The sequence below is a fragment of the Zootoca vivipara genome, chromosome 12, assembly GCF_965207765.1.
Source record: "Zootoca vivipara chromosome 12, rZooViv2.hap1.1, whole genome shotgun sequence".
Classification (NCBI taxonomy): domain Eukaryota; kingdom Metazoa; phylum Chordata; class Lepidosauria; order Squamata; family Lacertidae; genus Zootoca; species Zootoca vivipara.
In genome coordinates, this window is record NC_142595.1 from 17,617,620 (window position 1) to 17,638,485 (window position 20,866).

The window sequence follows — 20,866 nt, forward strand, 5'->3', positions numbered from 1 at the left end:
TGGTCATTCAGCCCTGCGATCGGGCACAATTTGGGTTCCTCATCCCTGGTATAGCGTTATATCTGAAAAAGGTCACTAACGGGCGTAGGAAGATAGGGGCGGTGGGGGCGGGCCGCCCCGAGCGGTGGGCTCCAAGGGGCTCCATCACGGGCGCCCGCCCCAGAACGTGTGCCCCTCCCCTCCGGGAGGCACACCCTGGCCCCAGAACAGGCGTCAGCCCCGCCCCCAGTGCCGGAGCATGAAGCTCTGCCACTGGTCACTAAATGCCTTGGGGAAGCGACATAGCTCAGTGGCAGAGCACCTGCTTTGCATTCAGAACACGGGTCAGCAAACTTTTTCAGCAGGGGGCCAGTCCACTGTCCCTCGGGCCTTGTGGGGGGCCGGACTATATTTTGGAAGAAAAATATTAACGAATTCCTATGCCCCACAAATAACCCAGAGATGCATTTTAAATACAGTCATACCTCGGTTTAAGTACGCCTCGGTTTGAGTATTTTCAGTTTAAGTAGTCCGCGGACCTGTCTGGAACTGATTAATCCACTTTCCATTACTTTCAATGGGAAAGTTCGCTTCAGGTTAAGTTCGCTTCAGGTTAAGTACAGACTTCTGGAACCAATTGTGTTTGTAAACTGAGGTACCACTGCAAAAGGATACATTCTACTTGTGCAAAAACATGCTGGTTCCCGGACTGTCCACGGGCCGGATTTAGAAGGCGATTGGGCCGGATCCGGTCTCCAGGCCTTAGTTTGGGAACCCCTGATTCAGAAGGTCCTGGGCTCAATTCCCGGCATCTCCAGGTAGGGCGGGGAAAGATCCTGGTCCCAAATCCTGGAGAGCCTCTGGACAACACTGAGCTGGATGGAACAATGTTCTGGCTATGCATAAGGCAGCTCGCTTTGCTTAAATGCCACAACTGAGCGTACGGTTCCCTGCTCAAAATGATGGGAGAGGACAATAAAATCGAACCACACACAGTGTGTGTGAACAAGCACCGCTTTATTCTTGCCTGGGGTAAAAGAGTTATTGACACCCCATCCAGCAGTTGGCCAATCCTTGAAACAACTTCCTTTTGGGGGGGGGGGGTATATAATTTGTATTAAGTTTTCTGTTTTACAATTTAAGATACAGTACTCATTTCACATCCTTAAAATATCAATACTTCTATTCTTCTCTTCCCATAGCTCATTTTACATATCATAGATTCCTGCATATTTTACAAAAATACTTTAAAAAAACAAACAAACCCTAAAACCTTTTTGTTGGGGATAACTCAGGTGGAAATTCCCAGGTGTCAGAAAAGGTTATTTATGTATGCCACTACTGTAGCTCATAGCCCCGACTAAAGAATATTGGCAACTTAAACTGATAGAACATGTGCAACTTGCGGACCTAACATATATATAGATAAGAGAACAAGAAGAGCGTACGTTTAAAGAAGATTGGGAAATGCTTATTTGAATATATGGAGGGCAATTGTGTTTGTTTGAAAACGCTGGCAGCATTAAGATAAATTCAACAGTGTAAATAGGTTTTGATGGATGTAGTGATGGAATACCGAATGGTTAGTTTGTATGAAATATGCAGGTATTTATGTTGTGCAAAATGAACCATGGGAAGAGAGGAAGGGAAGTCATTGATATTCTAAGGTTCTTTAAGTGAATATTCTAAAACGTAAAACAGACAATGTAATAAAAATTACACGCACACACACACACACACACACACACGGCATAACTCAATCTTCCCGTTACAGGTTCATAGCCAAGAATGTTATGCGCCTGCAACGCCTGGGCATCACCCACATCCTGAACGCGGCAGAAGGCAAGTCTTTCATGCATGTGAACACCAACGCCGAGTTCTACAAAGGCACAGGCATCACCTATCATGGCATCAAGGCCAACGACACGCAGGAGTTCAACCTCAGCCGCTACTTTGAGGAAGCCGCCGATTTCATCGAGAAGGCGTTGGCACAGAAAGATGGTGAGAGGCGCCTGTCACAGCTGCGAGAACCCGTTCCTCTGCTATGGGAATGGACTGCTTGTCCTGCTGAACTGCATTCTGCTGCGCTCTGCGGGCCAAGCTACACCATGGCCCTCCCTTGCTATTTCCCTGTCCACTGTTTACAAATGCATTTGGTTGCTCTTTGCGTTGCACGGTAGCCTTGAGTGCAAAGGAGGAGGGCAGACTGGAGAGTCCGAACCAGCCTTTCCAATCTGGTGTCCTGCTTGCTCCATCAGGGAGTTGTAGTCTAAAAACAGCAGGAGGACACCAGTTGAGGAGCAGCTGGTCTGGACCAGTGGCCTCTTAGTCCCTTGTCAGCCTGGATTTTTGTGATCCTTCTCATCTCCAGGACGTGTGTGTGTTTGTGTGGAATTTTAAGGGGGCATGAATGTAAGGGAATCAGCGGCAGCGTGGGAAGATCAGCAGGAGAAACATGTCAAGTATACCCCATTATTCTCACCGAGAGTACAGCTTTTGTCTGGTGACTGAGGATCGCTTTCAGATTGATGGCGGATTCTGTGCTTTTTTTATATTTGAGCTGGGTTGTGCGGGAGGGAGCAGCAAGGCTTCTTCTGAATGCCAATTGCTGGAAACCTCAGGAGGGGAGACAACTCTTCTGCTCAAATCCTGCTTCAAGGCTTCCCATATAAGCATCTGGCTGGCGACTGTAAGAACACAACGCTGGACTCGGCGGGCCATTGGCTGCTTCATAATAATAATAGTAGTAATAATAATAATAATAATAAAATTGTTTATACCCCGCCCATCTGTCTGGGTTTCCCCAGCCACTCTGGCCAGCTCCAAACAGAATACTAAAAACACAATAAAACATCAAACATTAATAATAATAACAACAATTATTATTATTAAAAAGGGTTGTTTAGGGCTGCCTCAAGTTTCTACCCTCTGGTCTGAAATTCCTTGCTAATAATAATAATGATGATACCGGTGGTAATAATAATAATAATAATAATAATAATAATAATAATAATAATAAATAATAATAATTCTTATTTATATCCTGCCCATCTGGCTGGGTTTCCCCAGCCACTCTGGCCAGCTCCCAACAGAATATTTTAAACATCAAACATTAAAACCTTCCCTAAACAGGGCTGCCTTCAGATGTCTTCTAAAAGTCAGGTAGTTGTTTATTTCTTTGACATCTGGTGGGAGAGTGTTCCACAGGGCGGGCGCCACTACCAAGAAGGCCCACTTAGGTTCTTACGAAGTGAGGAGTCGGGCCTCGGCTTTCAACTGCTTGTGGTTTGACAGCCTGTTTAAATCGGCTGTTGCTGATTCATTCATATTTTGAATCTGCGGCGCAGCTGTTTTCAAGTCCCCAGGCAGCTCAGTGGGTGCCTCCTCTACATACAGAATTCTTCCAAACTGGCATTGGCATCTGCTAACCTTCGGCATTCCTTTCTCCCTGTTAGGTTTGGGTTAGAAATTTGATTGTGTTCGCATTTTAAAGCGAAACTAACAACCTTTTTGCCTTCTGAAACAATGTGAGAATCTGGAGGGAACCAGGATATTGGGGGGGGGGGGCGGGACTGGCTGGCTGGCTTGTGGCATAAGCTTTTGTTATCTAGTTTCCACGAAAGATTTATGCCATCATAGTCTTCAAGGGGACACAAGACTCGTAGAATCTCATAATTGTAGAGTTGGAAGGGGCACCAATGGTCATCTAGTCCAACCCCCTCCTTGTGGCTTAACGTGTTCCTATGCGGCCCACATGTGGCTTTGCTCTCGTTCCCTCAAAGGCAAAGCTTCTCAAGCCCTCATTTTGGGGCAATTTCGTAATTGGATCCCACCCGAAAATAGCGACAGCCTGGACAGTTTGTCCTTTCCCCACACCTCGAAGGAGATTTCATTTTCCGAACAAAGAAAGCCAGTTGGACCCTGTGGGCGAGTGAGAGTTCCCTGGAGTGTTGGAATTCTTGTCATTTGTTCTTGCTATTTAAGCATTGCTATTCTGCTCATCCGCAGCGAGAACTCGGAGCAGCTTGCGAAAAAAGAAAATAAAAAGTATAAATAGAAAAGTATAATATGTAAATTCATGAACGTGGCCGAGTGATGCTGCTTTTTTCTTTCTTTCTTTCCTTCCCCAAAGCCAAACAGTCCTAACACATTCTTGTAGTGAGGAAAACCTACCCCAATCTCAGTTCATCATTAAGTCTTATTCCTGTCCTGGAGGTTACACCTCATTTATGAATGTCCCCGTTTAAGACGGCCTAAATCCTGTCTGAATTAATGAAAAGCGTTGGGTTGGGGTGAAGCCTGCTTGGGATCTGTTCTGGAAAAGTCCAGTGTTTTGGACAGATAGGGGTGTAAACTGGGGACACCCTTCCCCTTATTTCTTTGCTGGCTGTTCTGGTCCCAATTGGCCTGCCATCTCTTCTCCCTCTCTTTCCCACACCCTGCCGCAAAGTTCCCAAGGTGCATTTGAGGAAGTGGGTGAAAGAAAGGGCCATAGCTCAGGGGCAGAGCCATGAATTCTTGGCAGCTAGGAATTCCCGCTGTCTGAAAATCCAGGAGAGCTGCTGGCAGCCAGTGTCAGGGAGCCAGCCAGCAATAGATCACACAGATCAGGGGGCAGCAAACCGGTTTTTTTGGAGGGGGCCAGTTCACCGCCCCCCAGACCTAGTGGTAGGCCAGACTCTGTGTGTGTGTGTGTGTGTGTGTGTGTGCGCACGTGCATGCGGCGGAGGGGGCTTCTCTCTCTCCCCCTCTCTCCCCCAGCCCCTCCCCTCCCCCTGGCTACCTCCTCTGCTGCTCTGCCCGACGGCACCTCTCCTCTTTGGGTCAGCTTTCCCGGGCCCCAGGTGTGGGGCCAGCAGGCATGCCAAGCTCCAGCCCACGGCATGGCCATGGGGAGAGGTCGGCAGGTGGGCGGCGAGGCTTCTTATCAAAGCCCAGCTGCCTTCCTCTGCAGGGCAGGGAGAAGGAGGGAGGAGAGGCTGCCGTTTTCAGGAGGGGGGGGGAATCGCAAAAAAAGGCTCCCGAAAAAAGGGGGGGAAATGGCATTCGCACCGATCCAAGCGGCGATTGCAGAACCGTTCGCGGGCTGGATCCAGAGGGCAATTGGGCCGGATCTGGCCCTCGGACCTTAGTTTGTCTACCGCTGACACAAAGTATGAGTTGCGAACCTAATGAGCACCACAACTCTTCTCGGTAGGTCTTGACCCACCTTCGCACAGTTTCCTAAGTCTCCTTCCCCCCCCCCCCCCAGGTCCTTCCCAAGCAATCTGAGACTGTTCCTGAGTGGTGCTAACTTCTCCTCCGCCTTTTCCATGCCTCTTCTGGTTCTAGGTGACAAGGGGGGAACAGAGCTTGTTGTAGCAGAAGAAGGAGACACCTTTGCCTCTTCACCAGCCTGGCTCGTCTCTGCCTCTTGGCCTCCCTCATCCCACTCTCCTCAATCTTCTGGGCTTTTCTCTGCCACAGACTCTCCCTTCTCACTAAGCCCTGCTACCTCTCCAGCTTCTGACACCTCCTCTTCACAACCTGCTCCCTCTGACCACTCGTGGCCATCCTACCACCACTCCCCGGGGCTCTGAGCCTTCTTCCCTTGAAGGTTCCTCAGCTGGTTGCGCCCACCATTCCTCTGTGTCCAACCTGCCCACAACAGCCAATGTAGATAGACAGTACTGCACTCGATGGACCCAATGGTAGGACTCGGTGTAAGACAGCTTCCTCTGATACCCTATCAGAATGCTGGGTGGCGGATTGTCACCTCCCTTCAGAATCTCTCTTCTGTCTCTTCCTACCCCATTTGCTTTTCTTTTGCAGCTTGCTAATCTCAGGGTCATGGGTTTGAGCCCCACATTGGGCCAAAAGATTCCTGCGTTGCAGCAGGTGGGACTAGATCAGGCTTCCTCAACCTCGGCCCTCCAGATGTTTTGAGACTACAATTCCCATCATCCCTGACCACTGGCCCTGCTAGCTAGGGATCATGGGAGTTGTAGGCCAAAAACATCTGGAGGGCCGAGGTTGAGGAAGCCTGGAGTAGATGATCCTCGTGGCTCCTTCCAACTCTACAATTCTGTGATTCTGTGCCCCCCCTGGCATCAGGACTCCATTTTACACATACATAAACACACACACTTGCATGTAAGCTTCCATGAGCCCCCAGTTGTCACATATTTCAACTACACCGGCTTTTCGCTTTTCTTCTTCCCCTCTTAGGCCGGGTGTTTGTCCACTGCCGCGAAGGCTACAGCCGCTCGCCGACACTGGTCATCGCTTACCTCATGCTGCGGCAGAACATGGATGTCAAGTGTGCGGTCAGCACTGTCCGGCAGAAGCGGGAGATCGGCCCCAACGATGGCTTCCTTAGGCAGCTGTGCCAGCTCAACGACCGATTGGTGAAGGAAGGCAAGCTGAAGAAGCCGTAACGCCGGCCACCACCGCTTGCCCTCTCTTGCCGGAACTCCCGTTTGTTGCTTTCGGTTGCCAGCTCCAACTGCCAGGCCGCGCGAGGGAGGCAGGGGTCCCCTTCTGGTTTCTCCTGCTGCCCTGGGTGGCGCCAGAGGGCACTGCTGCAATATTGAAACACCCAGCGCCCAGGCGCGCTGGCTTGTCTCTTGTGTCTTTTCTCTCTCTCTTAGTTTGGAATCCGCCCAATATAACGTGTGTGATTTTGTTTGTGCGATTTTGTTTGGAGTTCCTTTTTGCACCACAGCTGTGAAGGCCTTTGATAAAGTCGAGTGTTCACGTTGCCAGATCACTACCGGCGCAGGTGGTCCTCGCTTGCCGCCCTCTTGTTTGCTGTGCCTCCTCCTCCTCCTCCGGGGGTTAAATCTGGAGGGCCTTTTTTTCATTTACGTGTTGAGGGGCCAAGGACTACCCCACCCCCTGGCCCAAACGTGCCGCTTTTATACCTTGCTAACAGCATGTGCCAAAGGGTGGTAACTTAGCAGAGCTAGGTTCCTAGTCCATATGGTCTCTGTGCAGGGTCCACCTGGGCTGTCTTGAAAAGCCCCCCTCAAAGCTGCTGACCTTGGGCAATCAAGCTGGTTAGGTGTTGGGCTCCTGGCTCAAACGCTTGGACCTTGTGAGGTTTTTCAGAGCCAGGAGTCCCACCCGGTTAAGCCCAGCTTGCCATTTGACCCCACTCAGCTTCCACCCATGTTCCGCTGCTTAGCTGTGATGCTATGCACTCTCACTTTTGGGTTGTGTTTTTCTCTCTCATCCAAATGAGGCTGCAGCAAAGAGAGAAATCGGCTCCTAACGGGAGCAAACCCGGAGCGGATGGGAAGCAGACAGGCACGCAGAGCCAGTTGCCTACACACACACACACACACTCCCCACATTTTTCTTTTAGAGAAGCACCGGCTGCCCCATATCTCTCCCCACCCCCCACCCCGCTCATGCTTGGTCTGACCTTTCGGAGAATTACGAGATGGGGAAGTCGCATTACTGTAAATAGATAGAAACGCACTCTCTGCTAACCATGTAATCTTTTTGTATATTCGCTGTGTTTCATATGAGCATCTGGCTATAGAGAATATATATACAGTATATATAAAATACACTAATATAATATATATAAAATATGCACACAAGCAATGAAGAAAAGCCATTTGAGAACACGCTATTGAGGCAAGTAGCCTTTTGTATATAGATCGTTGATAATAGCTGTACTCACGTTTTTGTGTGTGTCCAAAGCAGATTTACTATGATTATTATTTAAAGGCCAGCGGGGTAGCGGTTTGGGATCCTGTACCCCAGGAATGTGTCGGGTGGCGCACCAGCCGCATGTGGCCACTCAAGTTCCGGGGAGTCGTAGGACAAAGTCGCCAGGTTGTTGCCTAAATGTGTTTGGCGTGAAGGGGTGTGTGTGTGTCAGTGCCTAGCTATACTTAAAAGATGGCGTCTGCTGGTCCGATAAGGCAGTGATGGGGAATCGTGATCTAGCAGGGCCAGTGAGAATGGATGATGGGAATTGTAGTCCTCACAACATCCAAAGGGTCACCCCTGCAACTGGGGATATTGGAAATCAGCTTTTTTTTTTTTGGCCTGGCTTCCTCCAGTGATGGCAATTTTAAAATCCTCAATTGTGGAAGTGAAACGAATGAGGTCAAATAAGCTGATCTGTAAAGATGCACCCTCTCACACTCTCTCTCGGCTTCAAGCATGCACAACCTTGTTTTGAGTGTAGGAATTCTTGTTTCTGTTCGATTTTGGCTACGTACCGTGTAGAAGATGTTTTCTTTCCTTAATTTTTTGAGTAAAAAAAATTGGGGGGGTGTCTTCTTTTACATGGGGGGCTATCTTATGCACGGTTTTCAGCATGGCGATCAACAACTTGAAGGGGCAATTGCCCCCCAAAAGCTCAAGAGCTTTGGCAACCCCAAAATATTGATTTCTTAATTTTGGGTTCAGAAAAACAGGAGCCTTCTTATACATGGGAAATAGTGGTATTTGCTCCATGTCATAGAGCTGAGCTGATATTTCACTGGATGGATTTTTCTGAGCTCCATTTTTTCTTCCCTGCCTTAGAAACAGAGGGTGCTTCCTTTTGTAGGTGTCTGTCAGTGAGTGTTCTTCCCTCCTACAACTGCAATAACCCCAGATCACCACTAGGTTGGGGACATTGCGTAGTATGCAGAAAGGCAGACCACAATTGTGTTTGGGGTGTTGGGAACAGGGTTGGAACCCCTTCAACAGCAGAGCACGTGTCCTGTGTCTAAAAAGGCCCCCAGATCAATCCCCGGCGTCTCCAGGTAGAGCTGAAAAGGACCTCCCCTTTTGAAAGAGCTGCTGCCAGTCAGTGTGGCCAGTACTGAGCTGGGTGGGCCAGAGGTTTGGCCATGTTTAAGACAGCTTCCAGTGTTCCCAACCAGCTCTATTGGGATCACTTTCCCCAGTTCATTTCTCTTCCCTTCGGGTGTCGGAACAGGGTAGAGGGAGGTCAAAGGGTTGGGCTTTGACCTCTCGCTGTAGCGAGGTTGGATGAATTTGTGCATTTCAGTTTCTCATTTCCCCAATCCTCCATTCAGTTCATCACGCCAAAAGCCCTCGCCAAAATTCACCAGTATTTTGGTGTGCATTTCCCCACCCCACCCCAACACTAATATAATATACGTTTGTTTGGGTGTTATTTTAACCTGCAATGCATATATTCCTATATGCATTTTTCAGCCAGAGAACGGTACTGCAGAACTCCAGAGAGGTGCAGATTTTTTGAAGGATAGCTGCTGCATATTGGGGGTTTTTTTTGGGGGGGGGGAGGGTCCACTCTACAATCAAGTCCCGTTTTGAAATCCACAGGACATGCTCTGAGCAAGCCTGGTTCTGCCAGCACGCTGCATGTTGGGGTTTGGCGATGGCTTCCCTGCAGACTGGGTTGACTGCCGAAGCTCCAAATGCCTGGATGTTGGAGGGTATAGCGCTCACCGGGAATGAATGGTTCAGAATTAATGTATTTGGGGGAAGGGGCTACTTCAGTGAGAAAAAGTGGAAGGGGCTGAGCGGCCATTGGGCAGTGCCCACCTCGAATGATGGAAAGGGGGGGGGAATAAGTTACCAGAAGGATGTGTGTTGCCATCTTTTATGTTTGATGTGATTGTTGTCTCTTGTGGGAGGAGAGATGACCCACCTGTGTCCAATAAAGTATTTGTGTGGCATTACACTCCTCTGATGTGTGTCTTTTGTGGGTGTGTAGGGGGAATGCGGGGTTTGCCCGGGACTCCCCTCTCCCCCCAAAAAGGGTGTGTGTGTGAAAAGAGGGACACCCAATTGCATCCCCTCCAACCTTTCTCAGCCGTAAATAAGGACATCCTTCAGAAAGGGCAAGTGGGACAGTCTGGGATCAAATCGGAAACCAGGACAGCTTCTGGGACTGTCCCAGGTAAATCAGAACACTTGGAGGGTTTCTCTTCATCCACTGACTCCAGGGAGGATGCTGTAATAACTTTGACCTCTGAGGCTGGCTCCAAGCTCTCCTTATTTCTCAAATGTCCAGGGATTTTCGATCAATGAGGCCACAGCAAATGCTATGGGTGCCGTCCAGGCCCGGCAGACGATGATTAGCATTGTCTAGAGATTGTAGCCCACTCTTTCTCCAGAGATGGAGAGGTGAAAATGGCGGGATCGCTCTCTGCCCAAATATGCCAGCAAATGCGTGGCAATGTTGGTTGACCCTGCTGCGTGCACACTGCTTCATAGAATCATAAAATTGTAGGGTTGGAAGAAACGCCAAGGGTCTTCCAGTCCAACCCCCTGCAATGCAGGGATCTTGGCTAAAGTATCCATGGCTGAGGGCCATCCAACCTCTGCTTAAAAACCTCCAAGGAAGGAGAGTTCCCAACCTCCAGAGGGAGCCTGTTAAACAGCTCTTACTGTCATCTAAAGGGCTTTTGGGAACGAGTTCCATTTACCCTGTGGAAAAACACGGTATCAGATGCTCGTTGGATGGATGGAATGTGTGCTCTCTTTTGCACTTACCATTTGTTGACGCCAGGTGGTGCCCTGACACCTTTGTTCCGGGCAGGAGGTGCTGCAACTTCCATCTTCAGCCATGCCGCTCGATGGCATTCCTATGCTCCCTTTCCATCCAGGGTTGTAGGAAAGGGGGGGGGGGTGACAAATTATCAAGGAACAATTCCTGCCCTACTAGGATGGTTCATAAAAAAAAAACTTTTTTGAAAATGCCTGCTCCGAAGGTCTTATTTTACTACACTAGGGATTATATAGCTATACAGTGGTACCTCTACTTACGAATAACTCTACTTACAAATGTTTCTACTTACGAATGGAGCTCCATCCGCCATATTGGATGCGGTTTAGGTAGGATTTTTTCTACTTACGAATTTTTAGATAGGGTTGCTTCTACTTACGAATTTTTTCTCCCAATGCATTCCTATGGGATTCGACTTACAATTTTTTTCGACTTACAAATGTGTGTTCGAAACGCATTAAATTTGTAAGTAGAGGTACCACTGTATATGAAATTTCATGCATATCAGTTAATATCTTGACCCTCCTCCACGAAAAGAGCTGTTTACTTGGCCGTTTTCCTATGTTTCAATTTCAGTTCAGTGGAGCAGGGTCAATATATTAACTGATATGCATGAAATTTCAGATATAACTATATAATCCCTAGTGTAGTAAGATAAGACCTTCGGAGCAGGCTTTTTTTTTTTAAGTTTTTTATGAACCACCCTGCTACCCTACCCTCGGCTGGGCTTCCCGGGCCCTGGAAAGTTGGCCTATGTGAAGAAAAGGCCGAGAAGATTAGGCCTTGCCTTGCCTTGCCTTCGCCCCTTGCATGCAGCCGATTTTTCCTTGATTTTACTGTAGTGGTGTTTTTTTTGTTTTGGTAAACCACTTTGCATGTTTTTTTTTTAAAATAAACTTTATTAAATAAACAAACAATAAATATAAATAAAATAGCACAAGCCAAAACACAATCCATCCTGTAGATTTAACTATCTGTCCATAGTCGCCTACTTGTTATCAGAGGCCCACGATCCACATTCCTTTGTTAGAAAATACGAAATAACTTAAAACCATTTTTGCAGGCAAAATAAAAATAAAAATCAATGGGGGGTGACAGTAAATTTTCCGCACTGGGTACCACCTGACCTTCCTACACCTCTGTTTCCATCCTACAGATATGGAGCATGCTGCTCTCTGCATCAAACCCATAAGGTGTGTTTTGCCCCCAAAAGCCAATCAACATAGCAGTTTCATTCCCTTGTAGGGTGTGTGCGTGGCACATGTGTTCAGCATCTTTGCTACAATCCTTGGCTTTCTCGGGAGACGAAATTCTCATTCGGCATGGTGCTTGCGTCTCCTAGCTCGAGGGGGCCTGGGCTGTAGCTCTGTTCAATCCCTGGCACCTCCATCTACAGTTGGGAAAGAACAATGCCTGAGCTTAGAATCATAGAATCGTAGAGTTGGAAGAGACCACAAGGGCCATCCAGTCCAACCCCCTGCTGAGCAGGAAACACCATCAAAGCATTCTTGACATATGCCTCTCAAGCCTCTGCTTAAAGACCTCCAAAGGAGGAGACTCCACCACACTCCTTGGTAGCAAATTCCACTGCCGAACAGCTCTTACTGTCAGGAAGTTCTTTCTAATGTTTAGGTGGAATCTTCTTTCTTGTAGTTTGAATCCATTGCTCCGTGGATGGATTCTAGAAGGCTGATGCCGGTCAGTATATATCTCTGGAAAACACAGCTGTGAGCGGTTTCCCGTTTGCCCCCTGTTTTCTAGGCATGCCTACAAGCAATTTCCCATGATTCCCCTGCTGGGGAAACCTGCTCTTTACAGTTGCATCGGAGCAAACATCCATTTGCAGAAAGCCTGGTTGGTGTTTGCTCCGATTCAGCGGTAAAAAGCGGGTTTTCCCTGGGGGAAGGTGGCAGGACAAGCCGAGGTGTGTGGATCGGCCCCTAGTTGTACCAATGACCTGCCTCTAGAGTAAATTACTGATGTGCTACACTGCCCAACCTACCTCACAGGCTTGTTGTGAGGTTAAAATGGGGAGAGGCAGAAAACCCCGCATGCTGCCGACTTGAGCCCCGTGGATTGAAGCTGGGGTAGAAATCGAAGAACTAATATACCCCCCTCCCACTCCTATTCATGAGGCCGTCGTCTACACATGGGCTGTCCCCCTGTGCGTGCGCAAAGGGCTGCCTCAAACACACAGGCCACAGCCGAATTGCAAAAGTGAATATGGCTCACATTTTAAAATTGGAAGATAGGAAAAACGGGTATTTCAGCAGTGGACTTAAGAGCCAGCAAAGAATCAGCTGTACAAAGCGTTGTAGAATACAAAGGTTTCTGACAGAAGAAGAGGAAGCAGAGAATATAACGTGCAACATTCCTCTGATTATAATTAGGACATCCTAATCATCATCATCAACAACAACAATTTTACTATTTATACCCCACCCATTTGACTGGCTTTCCCTAGCCACTCTAGGCAGCTTCCAACATATATTAGAACCTAATAAAACATTAAACATTTTAAGAACATCCCTATACAGGGCTGCCTTCAGACGGCTCAGGGGCCAGATAACTCTATACCCTCCAACATGTCTCTGATGAAAATAGGGACATCCTAAGGGAAAGCGGGGCATTCTGGGATCAAATCTAAAACCGGGGTGGCTTCTGTAAAATAGGTACACTTTGGAGTGCCTGAGAGAAGGGGCTCAAGAGGCCTACCTGGGATTTCAGGGGGGAATTTCAAAACTGTGGAGCCGCGATGAAGAAGGCTGGCAGGTTCCAGGGACCTTCTCAAAGGACCAGAGAGCAAGCCCCCCTCGCCCCCGATTCCGATCTATGGGCAGTGTTTCTCATGGGTGCAAACAGGTCTTCAGATTACCTGTTGCGCTACCTAGGCTTTTGAGCAACTGCTCACACCTTCACGGGATCAGGTTTCTGGGGGACATTCCAGGTAGTTGCACAGTTATATTTATTATATCATATTATATTTTTTATGCACTACTGTATTTCATACTGTCGAAGATTTATCTGATGAAAATAGGGGTCTGCTGTTTAATAATAATAATAATAATAATAATAATAATAATAATAATAGCCCATCTGACTGGGTTGTCCCAGGAATTCCATTTAAATTGGCATCCATTTAAAATGCTTTCGCACTGCAGTAGAGTTAATTGAACGACGCTCAAGGGTGCTGCACTGCACTTTCCCATTTCTTTTTTTTAAAAATGCTTCACGGGTGGACTAAGGAATGTATCTAACTTTCCTCTCGCAAATGCCCTGGAGAAAGGAAAACAGACTCTACCCTAACTTACAAGGAAATGCAAAGGTGCCTAGGCATGCCTCAGGGTGAAGCAAGGTGAGGTTCGGCCCCTGCTTTTAATACTCAGCCCTGGAAGATGTGGAATAATATTAAGGAAAGAACCAAGCGCCTCTGATTCCGTCTCTGGGGGTGTGGGTGGGTGTTATAAGTACTCCCCACCAGGAGGCACAGTTAATAAAAGACCCATGGGGAATGTTAAACTTCCTTAAGGGTTTGTGTGTTGTGTGTGCAAAATGAGACACCTTCTGCTTGGTGACGCGTGTGGCTCTACTCAGACGCCCATTGTAAAGGTAAAGGTGAAGGGACCCCTGACCGTTAAGTGCAGTCACGGACGACTCTGGGGTTGCGGTGCTCATCTCGCTTTACTGGCCAAGGGAGCCAACGTTTGTCCGCAGACAGTTTTTCCGGGTCATGTGGCCAGCATGACAAAGCTGCTTCTGACGAAACCAGAGCAGCGCACGGAAACGCCGTTTACCTTCCTGCCGGAGTGGTACCTATTTATCTACTTGCACTTTGACGTGCTTTCGAACTGCTATGTTGGCAGGAACAGGGACTGAGGAACGGGAGCTCACCCCGTCACGGGGATTTGAACCGCCAACCTTCTGATCAGCAAGCCCTAGGCTCTCTGGTTTAGACCACATCGCCACCCTTTAAAGGTAAAGGTAAAGGGACCCCTGACACTCTAGATCTCTGCAATTATGTTCAGAGCTTTGCAGATCAGAGTCCTATGGGAGGGGAGAAACAATGGGGATGGAATGCTTGCTTAAATGTCCAGGCAAAGCTGGCCACCACAATGCGTCCTATCAGGAGCCGGTTTCCGGAGAAGTGTTGCACAAACAGGGAGTCCCATTCATGAAGAAAACAGGAAGCGGGGGTGTGGGGGTACGCGTTGGGAGCGGGAGGGTAGAGAGAACAATCCCAGATAAATAAACGCCAAGGGAAGCTGTCTGGGGCAAGGTGGACAGAGGAGACAGCGAGGGGGAAACGGAACAAATTAAACATCTGCTTTTAGGATCTCAGCTGGGAATACAGTGCAGCTATAATGCAAAACACCAGGACAGGTTCCAGCAAACATGGAGGAGGGGAGAGAGCCTTTATTTTGAAAGGAGGCAGTCCTAAGCAGCTGCTACTACCGAGGACAAAGCTAGGACTATATATTGCACACAAATGTGTTTACTGAAACAGTCTTTCAAATGTCACTGAAATATTATTATCCCTGTTATTCCTGCCCATCGGCCATGCTAAGAGTTGGGAGTCCAACAACCTCTGTAGGGCCACGGGTTCCCCAACGATGCTTTAGATGGAAACGCAGGCTGTTTTATTTGCCACCGCAATGTGGTAAGCTGGCCTCGTTGCATTTGAGGACCACCTTGGCCCTTCCCCTGAATGGTGACCTGGACTTCTGCCCTTGCAGTTCCTGGCTTGAGAGAAGGGCAAGAGATGGAAAACAAGCCTTTGAGTTCTCCAGGTGTGGTTTTAGGTCTAATGCAGGGAATTCCGAGCACCATTCAAAGTGTCGCTGCTGACCTTAAAAGCCCTAAACAGCCTCGACCTAGGATACCTGAAGGAGAGTCTCCACCCTCATCGTCCAGCCCGGACACTGAGGTCCAGCTCCGAGGGCCTTCTGGCGGTTGGCTCCCTGCGAGAAACAAAGTTATAGGGAACTAGGCAGAGGGCCTTCTTGGTAGTGGCACCCGCCCTGTGGAGCACGCTCCCTTTAGATGTCAAAGAAATAAACAACTATCTGACTTGTAGAAGACATCTGAAGGCAGCCCTGTTTTGGGAAGTTTTTATGGTTTGATGTTTTATCTTGTTTTTAATATTCTGTTGGAAGCCGCCCAGAGTGGTTGGGGAAACAACAGCCAGATGGGAGGGGTATAAATATATTATTATTATTATTATTATTATTATTATTAGAGACCTATGCATTCCTGCTCCTGAAGGAAATCAGCCCTGAGTGCTCACTGGAAGGACAGATCCTGAAGCTGAAGCTCCAATACTTTGGCCACCTCATGAGAAGAGAAGGCTCCCTGGGAAAGACCCTGATGTTGGGAAAGATGGAGGGCACAAGAAGAAGGGGACGGCAGAGGACGAGATGGTTGGACAGTGTTCTCGAAGCTACCAACATGAGTCTGACCAAACTGCGGGAGGCAGTGGAAGACAGGAGTGCCTGGTGTGCTCTGGTCCATGGGGTCATGAAGAGTCGGACACGACTGAACGACTAAACAACAACAACATGCATTCCTGCACTGCAATGGGTTGAACTAGATGACCCTTGGGGTCCCTTCAAACTCTGCAATTCTATGATTTGATGGTCCTTCCAGTGTTTTAGGACTAGCTTCCATCCCTGACCATTAGAGCCAGCTTAGCTGTGGCTGATGGGGGTTCAGGACTCTAACACCACCTGGAGGGCTGCTGGTTCCCTAGACTTAAAACCATATCCTGAGTGGGAAACTTTTCTTTCAGCCCCAGATGAATGGTAGAATTGGATGGGACCCCAAGGGACATCTGCAGATGAAACGATATCGTGCTCTTGTTTGTGGAGGTGTTGTTTTAGCTACCTAAAGACCAGCCATCAGAAAATGAGTGAAGGCAAGTTTATTCAACGAAAGCTCTCTGCACATGTTCAGAGGTGCTCATCACCCTCGAGGCACATAGAATCATAGACACACCCCCCCCAGGGCTTGAACCCACAACCCTGAGGTTAAGTCTCATGCTCTACCTACCGAGCATTTTCATGGAGGAAGACCACTGGGGATGAGCTGTTATGCTCACTAAGTCTGACACTCTTGTGCAGATCGTGTCCCTGCTAACAAAGGGTGAGCTCCAATTTGCATGATGTGATTTACTGCTGGCTCAGTCCTGACAGGTATGGTGTAGATGTGATCCTGGACAGCTGTGTGACATAGTTTGTTTTTCAATGACTTTTCAAGCTCTGATCGGGGAAAAATAAAATATGAACCAGTCCTTTTGCCGAGCATAGTAAATCTTCACTCCACCAGACAGGTGAATTATTGAGTCTATAGTAATATTGCTTTGAGTGTAATATCTTCCATTCCTGTCTCCCCGTCATCCGACAGCCACATACAATGTTAATTGTATGTGGACGGCCTCGGTCCAGTATACCTGAAGGAGCGTCTCCAGCTCCATCATTCAGCCTGGACACTGAGGTCCAGCACCGAGGGCCTTCTGGCGGTTCCCTCGTTGCAAGAAGCCAAGTTGCAGGGAACTAGGCAGAGGGCCTTCTCGGTGGTGGCGCCCGCCCTGTGGAACGCCCTCCCATCAGCTGTCAAACTACCAGACTTTTAGACGACACCTGAAGGCAGCTCTATTTAGGGAGGCTTTTAATGTTTAATAGATTACTGTGTTTTATTTTTCTGTTGGAAGCCGCCCAAAGTGGCTGGGGAAACCCAGCCAGATGGGCGGGGTATAAATAATAAATTATTATTATTATTATTATTATTATTATTATTATTATTATTATTATGCATGCTGTGCTCATGCGCATCTCTGATTAACCCTTTCCTACCATCTCTCCACAATCCTATTTGCCCCAGGGGGGCTTTTGTGCTGGCCTTTTTTTAAAAAAAAATTATTAAAGGTTTTCTCAGTTTACAAAGACATGTGCAATGTCTCTCATGACATTTTTACAGATCAGTTTCAATTGTTGAGACATTGGGGAGGAAAAGGGGAGAGCGGTAGATAAGGGAAGGGGGTGGGGGGGTGTAACAATGTTTCTATGCAGGAGCAGTCGAGCCAGCACTCTCACAATCTGTAGCTGTGAGGGTTTCAAAGATGACAGCCTGTGCTTACCTGAGGTTTCTCTCTCTCTCTCTCTCTCTCTCTCTCTTTAATGTTTTTATTTATGCTTTTCAAGTTTATACATTTCATTAATTTTACAATCAATTTAACATTTCAAAGTTTGACTTCCTTCCCCCTCTTTCTGTGGGTCTTTAAATGTACCGGTATTTTTTAATATCTTCTGCATATACAAATTCATTTAATTTGCTCGTTTAATCCACTTTAAATATATGCTCTTATGAAACTGCAGATTGTTACAATAATCCTGCCAATGTTTTTATCTGTTTGTAATTTATCTGTAAATATTAAACAAACCATTTCCATTCTTTTATGTAAAAAGTTTGTTATCTTGATTTCTTATTCTTCCGGGAAGTTTCGCCATTTCTGCATTTTCCGTAAGTTTTTGTATCCATTCTTCCTTTGCTGGGACTTCTGCTTCTTTTCACTTCTGAGGAAGTAGCATTCTTGCTGCTTTAGTAGCATACATAAAATAAATTTCTATACAATTTAGGTAGCTCTGTCCCTATAATTCCCAAAAGAAAAGCTTCTGGTTTTTGTTTTTTTTAAAGTTATTTTAAACTCTTTCTCTGCACGTTTAAGAGTTTAGTGCTGTAACTAGACACATCATGAATCTTCCCCAGTAAGTGCACTAGATTATCCAAAGCTGGCTTCAACTTTGCAAATGGACAATGAAATCAAGTTGTTGCTGAAACCCTAGATGAGCTCCATTGGTGGAGCATGAGCCTCTTAGAAGCATAGAATTGTAGAGCGGAAAGGGACCCTGAGGACCATCTAGTCCAACCCTCTGCAATGCAGGAATCAAACCCGCAACTTTGGCGTTCTCAGCACCACACTCTAACCAACTGAGCTATCCAGCCTCATCTCAGGGTCATGGGTTCAAGCCCTATGACTAGATGACCCTTGTGGTCCCTTCCAACCAGTGCTGGATTTATGTACAAGCTAAACAAGCTATAGCTTAGGGCCCCACTCTCTTGGCCCCTCCCCCCAAAAAACTGGATGTACATTTCCAAAATATAAGATAAAAAACAAAATAAAACCTACATACAGCAACAGTGTTTGTGTTGTGTAGGTTCCTATTTGTTATGGCTTTAGATACCTATTACTGTAGGTCCCTAAATTACCATATAGCATATATTCAACACAAAAAACAGTGACAATTTGTTGTTGACAAAGGACAGCTGGACATATAAAGGGCCCCATTACCTTCAGTAGCTTAGGGCCTCATCAAACCTCAATCCGGCCCTGCTTCCAACGCTACAATTCTGTGATTCTTTAAGGATGAAAAACTTGGCTTATGCTCCTTTTCCTCCTGTTAGCAGAAAAAACCAATAATTATAATAATGTAGCATGTTCCTGGGCGTTCACAGGTCTTTATCTCAGTAAGCCTTACAACAAAGCTATAAGGTAGGCTAATGTTGTGCCCATATTACAGATGGGATGGTTTTAACTTTAGAGATTAGTGGCTTGCCTGAGGCTACCCAACAACAGGAGGTGAAAGCAGGGTGGGTAGGAGGAGGCAGCTGGAACATAACTGCCTATCCATAGCTGGGATTGCTGTTTCCTTTCACTAACAGCATAGCCTTTCTGTGGGGTCTTCTGATGAAGCGTTCTGTGTGACTGAAAAAGCTTTCACATTCCTTTGCTTGATCTTGATGATTCGCGCGCAGCGCAGATGGAAAAAAGCTTCACCTAAACTGTGAGGAAAGAGAATATAGATATTCCCTCGTGGTTATGGAGAAAATCTGATTCGTGAGGCATAAAAGAAGCATCAGGACGCAACAGAGCAATTCACATGTAAAGCATGGATAATTCCCCCCCCCCGGCAATTATCTTCCAAAACAATATTTCAGAAAGTCTGTCTCCCCTTCCTCCTCTGAGCCCCATGCCAGAGTCCAGATCTGGATTAGCCTTCCACCCACAGCCTTTGAAAGAAAAAAGGGCAAGCCACAAAATTAACATAACATTTAGTTTGGCCCATTGTTCCCCACTTGGGGGGTCCTCCTCTCCAAAAAGGCTCGGCCTCCCTTAAAGAGGCAGAAGGTTTTGCAAGGCTGATTATTGTGATAAAATCCTTCTCCGCTCTTGCATTTGTGGCAGACATTCACCAGTTGTCTAATTTCTTCCAGTGACAATATCATTTTAAGATCTCCCTCGTGTGTCAATATACTCCCCAGACCATGCATGGGTGCCATTTTGCAAGCTCCATGCCTACTGAGAAACAGTGGCGACGGCAAAATACATAAAACCCCGCGAAGCTCCTAACCTTTTCTAAGAAACTAGAGCAGGCATCCCCAAACTTCGGCCCTCCAGATGTTTTGGACTACGATTCCCATCTTCCCCAACCACTGGTCCTGTTAGCTAGGGATCATGGGAGTTGTAGGCCAAAACATCTGGAAGGCCGCAGTTTGGGGATGCCTGAACTAGAGGCTTTCCTTTTCAGGATATTGGGATTAGAGATATCTCAAAAATATAAAAATTTATTTATGTGTGCAACCATAGCAGCTCACATGATATTTGCCCTCCTAAATGGAAAGAAAACAACATCCTGACCAAATAATAATAATAATAATAATAATATTTTAAAAAATTATTTATACCCTGTCCATCTGTCTGGGTTTCCCCAGTCACTCTGGGTGGCTCCCAACAGAATACTAAAAACACAATAAAACATCAAACATTAAAAACTTCCCTAAACAGGGCTGCCTTCAGATGTCTTTTAAAAGTCAGAGAGTTGTTTATCTCCTTGACATCTGCTGGGAGGGCGTTCCACAGGGCGGGCACCACTACCAAGAAGGCCCTCTGCCTGGTTCCCTGTAACTTTGCTTCTCGCAGGGAGGGAACCGCCAGAAGGCCCTCGGAGCTGGACCTCAGTGTCCGGGCAGAACGATGGGGGTGGAGACGCTCCTTCAGGTATACTGGGCCGAGGCCGTTTAGGGCTTTAAAGGTCAGCACCAAGACTTTGAATTGTGCTCGGAAATGTACTGGGAGCCATTGTAGAGTGGCAGCAAAAACTATTGGAATATGCAGAAATGGCGAAACTCGCTCGAGGAATAAGAAATCAAGACGATCGAAGATTCTTTTAATTTAGAGTGGATTCCCAGAAGCACGTCTGGTCGGTCATTGTGAGAAATAGGAGGCTAGAAACAGGATCTGGACCGTGGATCTGGCCCAGCAGAGCTCCTCTTTGGAGCAAGGGGCCATTGCTCAGCGGTAGAACATCTGCTCCCCTGGTGGCTCTCAGTAGGGTTGGGAAAGAGTCCTTT

The 20,866-nt window shown here is 47.2% G+C and overlaps 1 protein-coding gene across 1 annotated transcript in view; it reads left to right on the plus strand.

The window, feature by feature from the left end:
* The window catches only part of DUSP3 (dual specificity phosphatase 3), a 20,922-nt gene extending 11,290 nt beyond the window's left edge, over positions 1-9,632 (plus strand). The window contains exons 2-3 of the mRNA XM_035135365.3: positions 1,754-1,980; positions 6,187-9,632. Of these exons, the coding sequence (XP_034991256.2) occupies positions 1,754-1,980; positions 6,187-6,395 (436 nt within the window). The 3' untranslated portion in view covers positions 6,396-9,632. The remainder of the gene's footprint in view (positions 1-1,753; positions 1,981-6,186) is intronic.
* Positions 9,633-20,866: the final 11,234 nt, after the last annotated feature.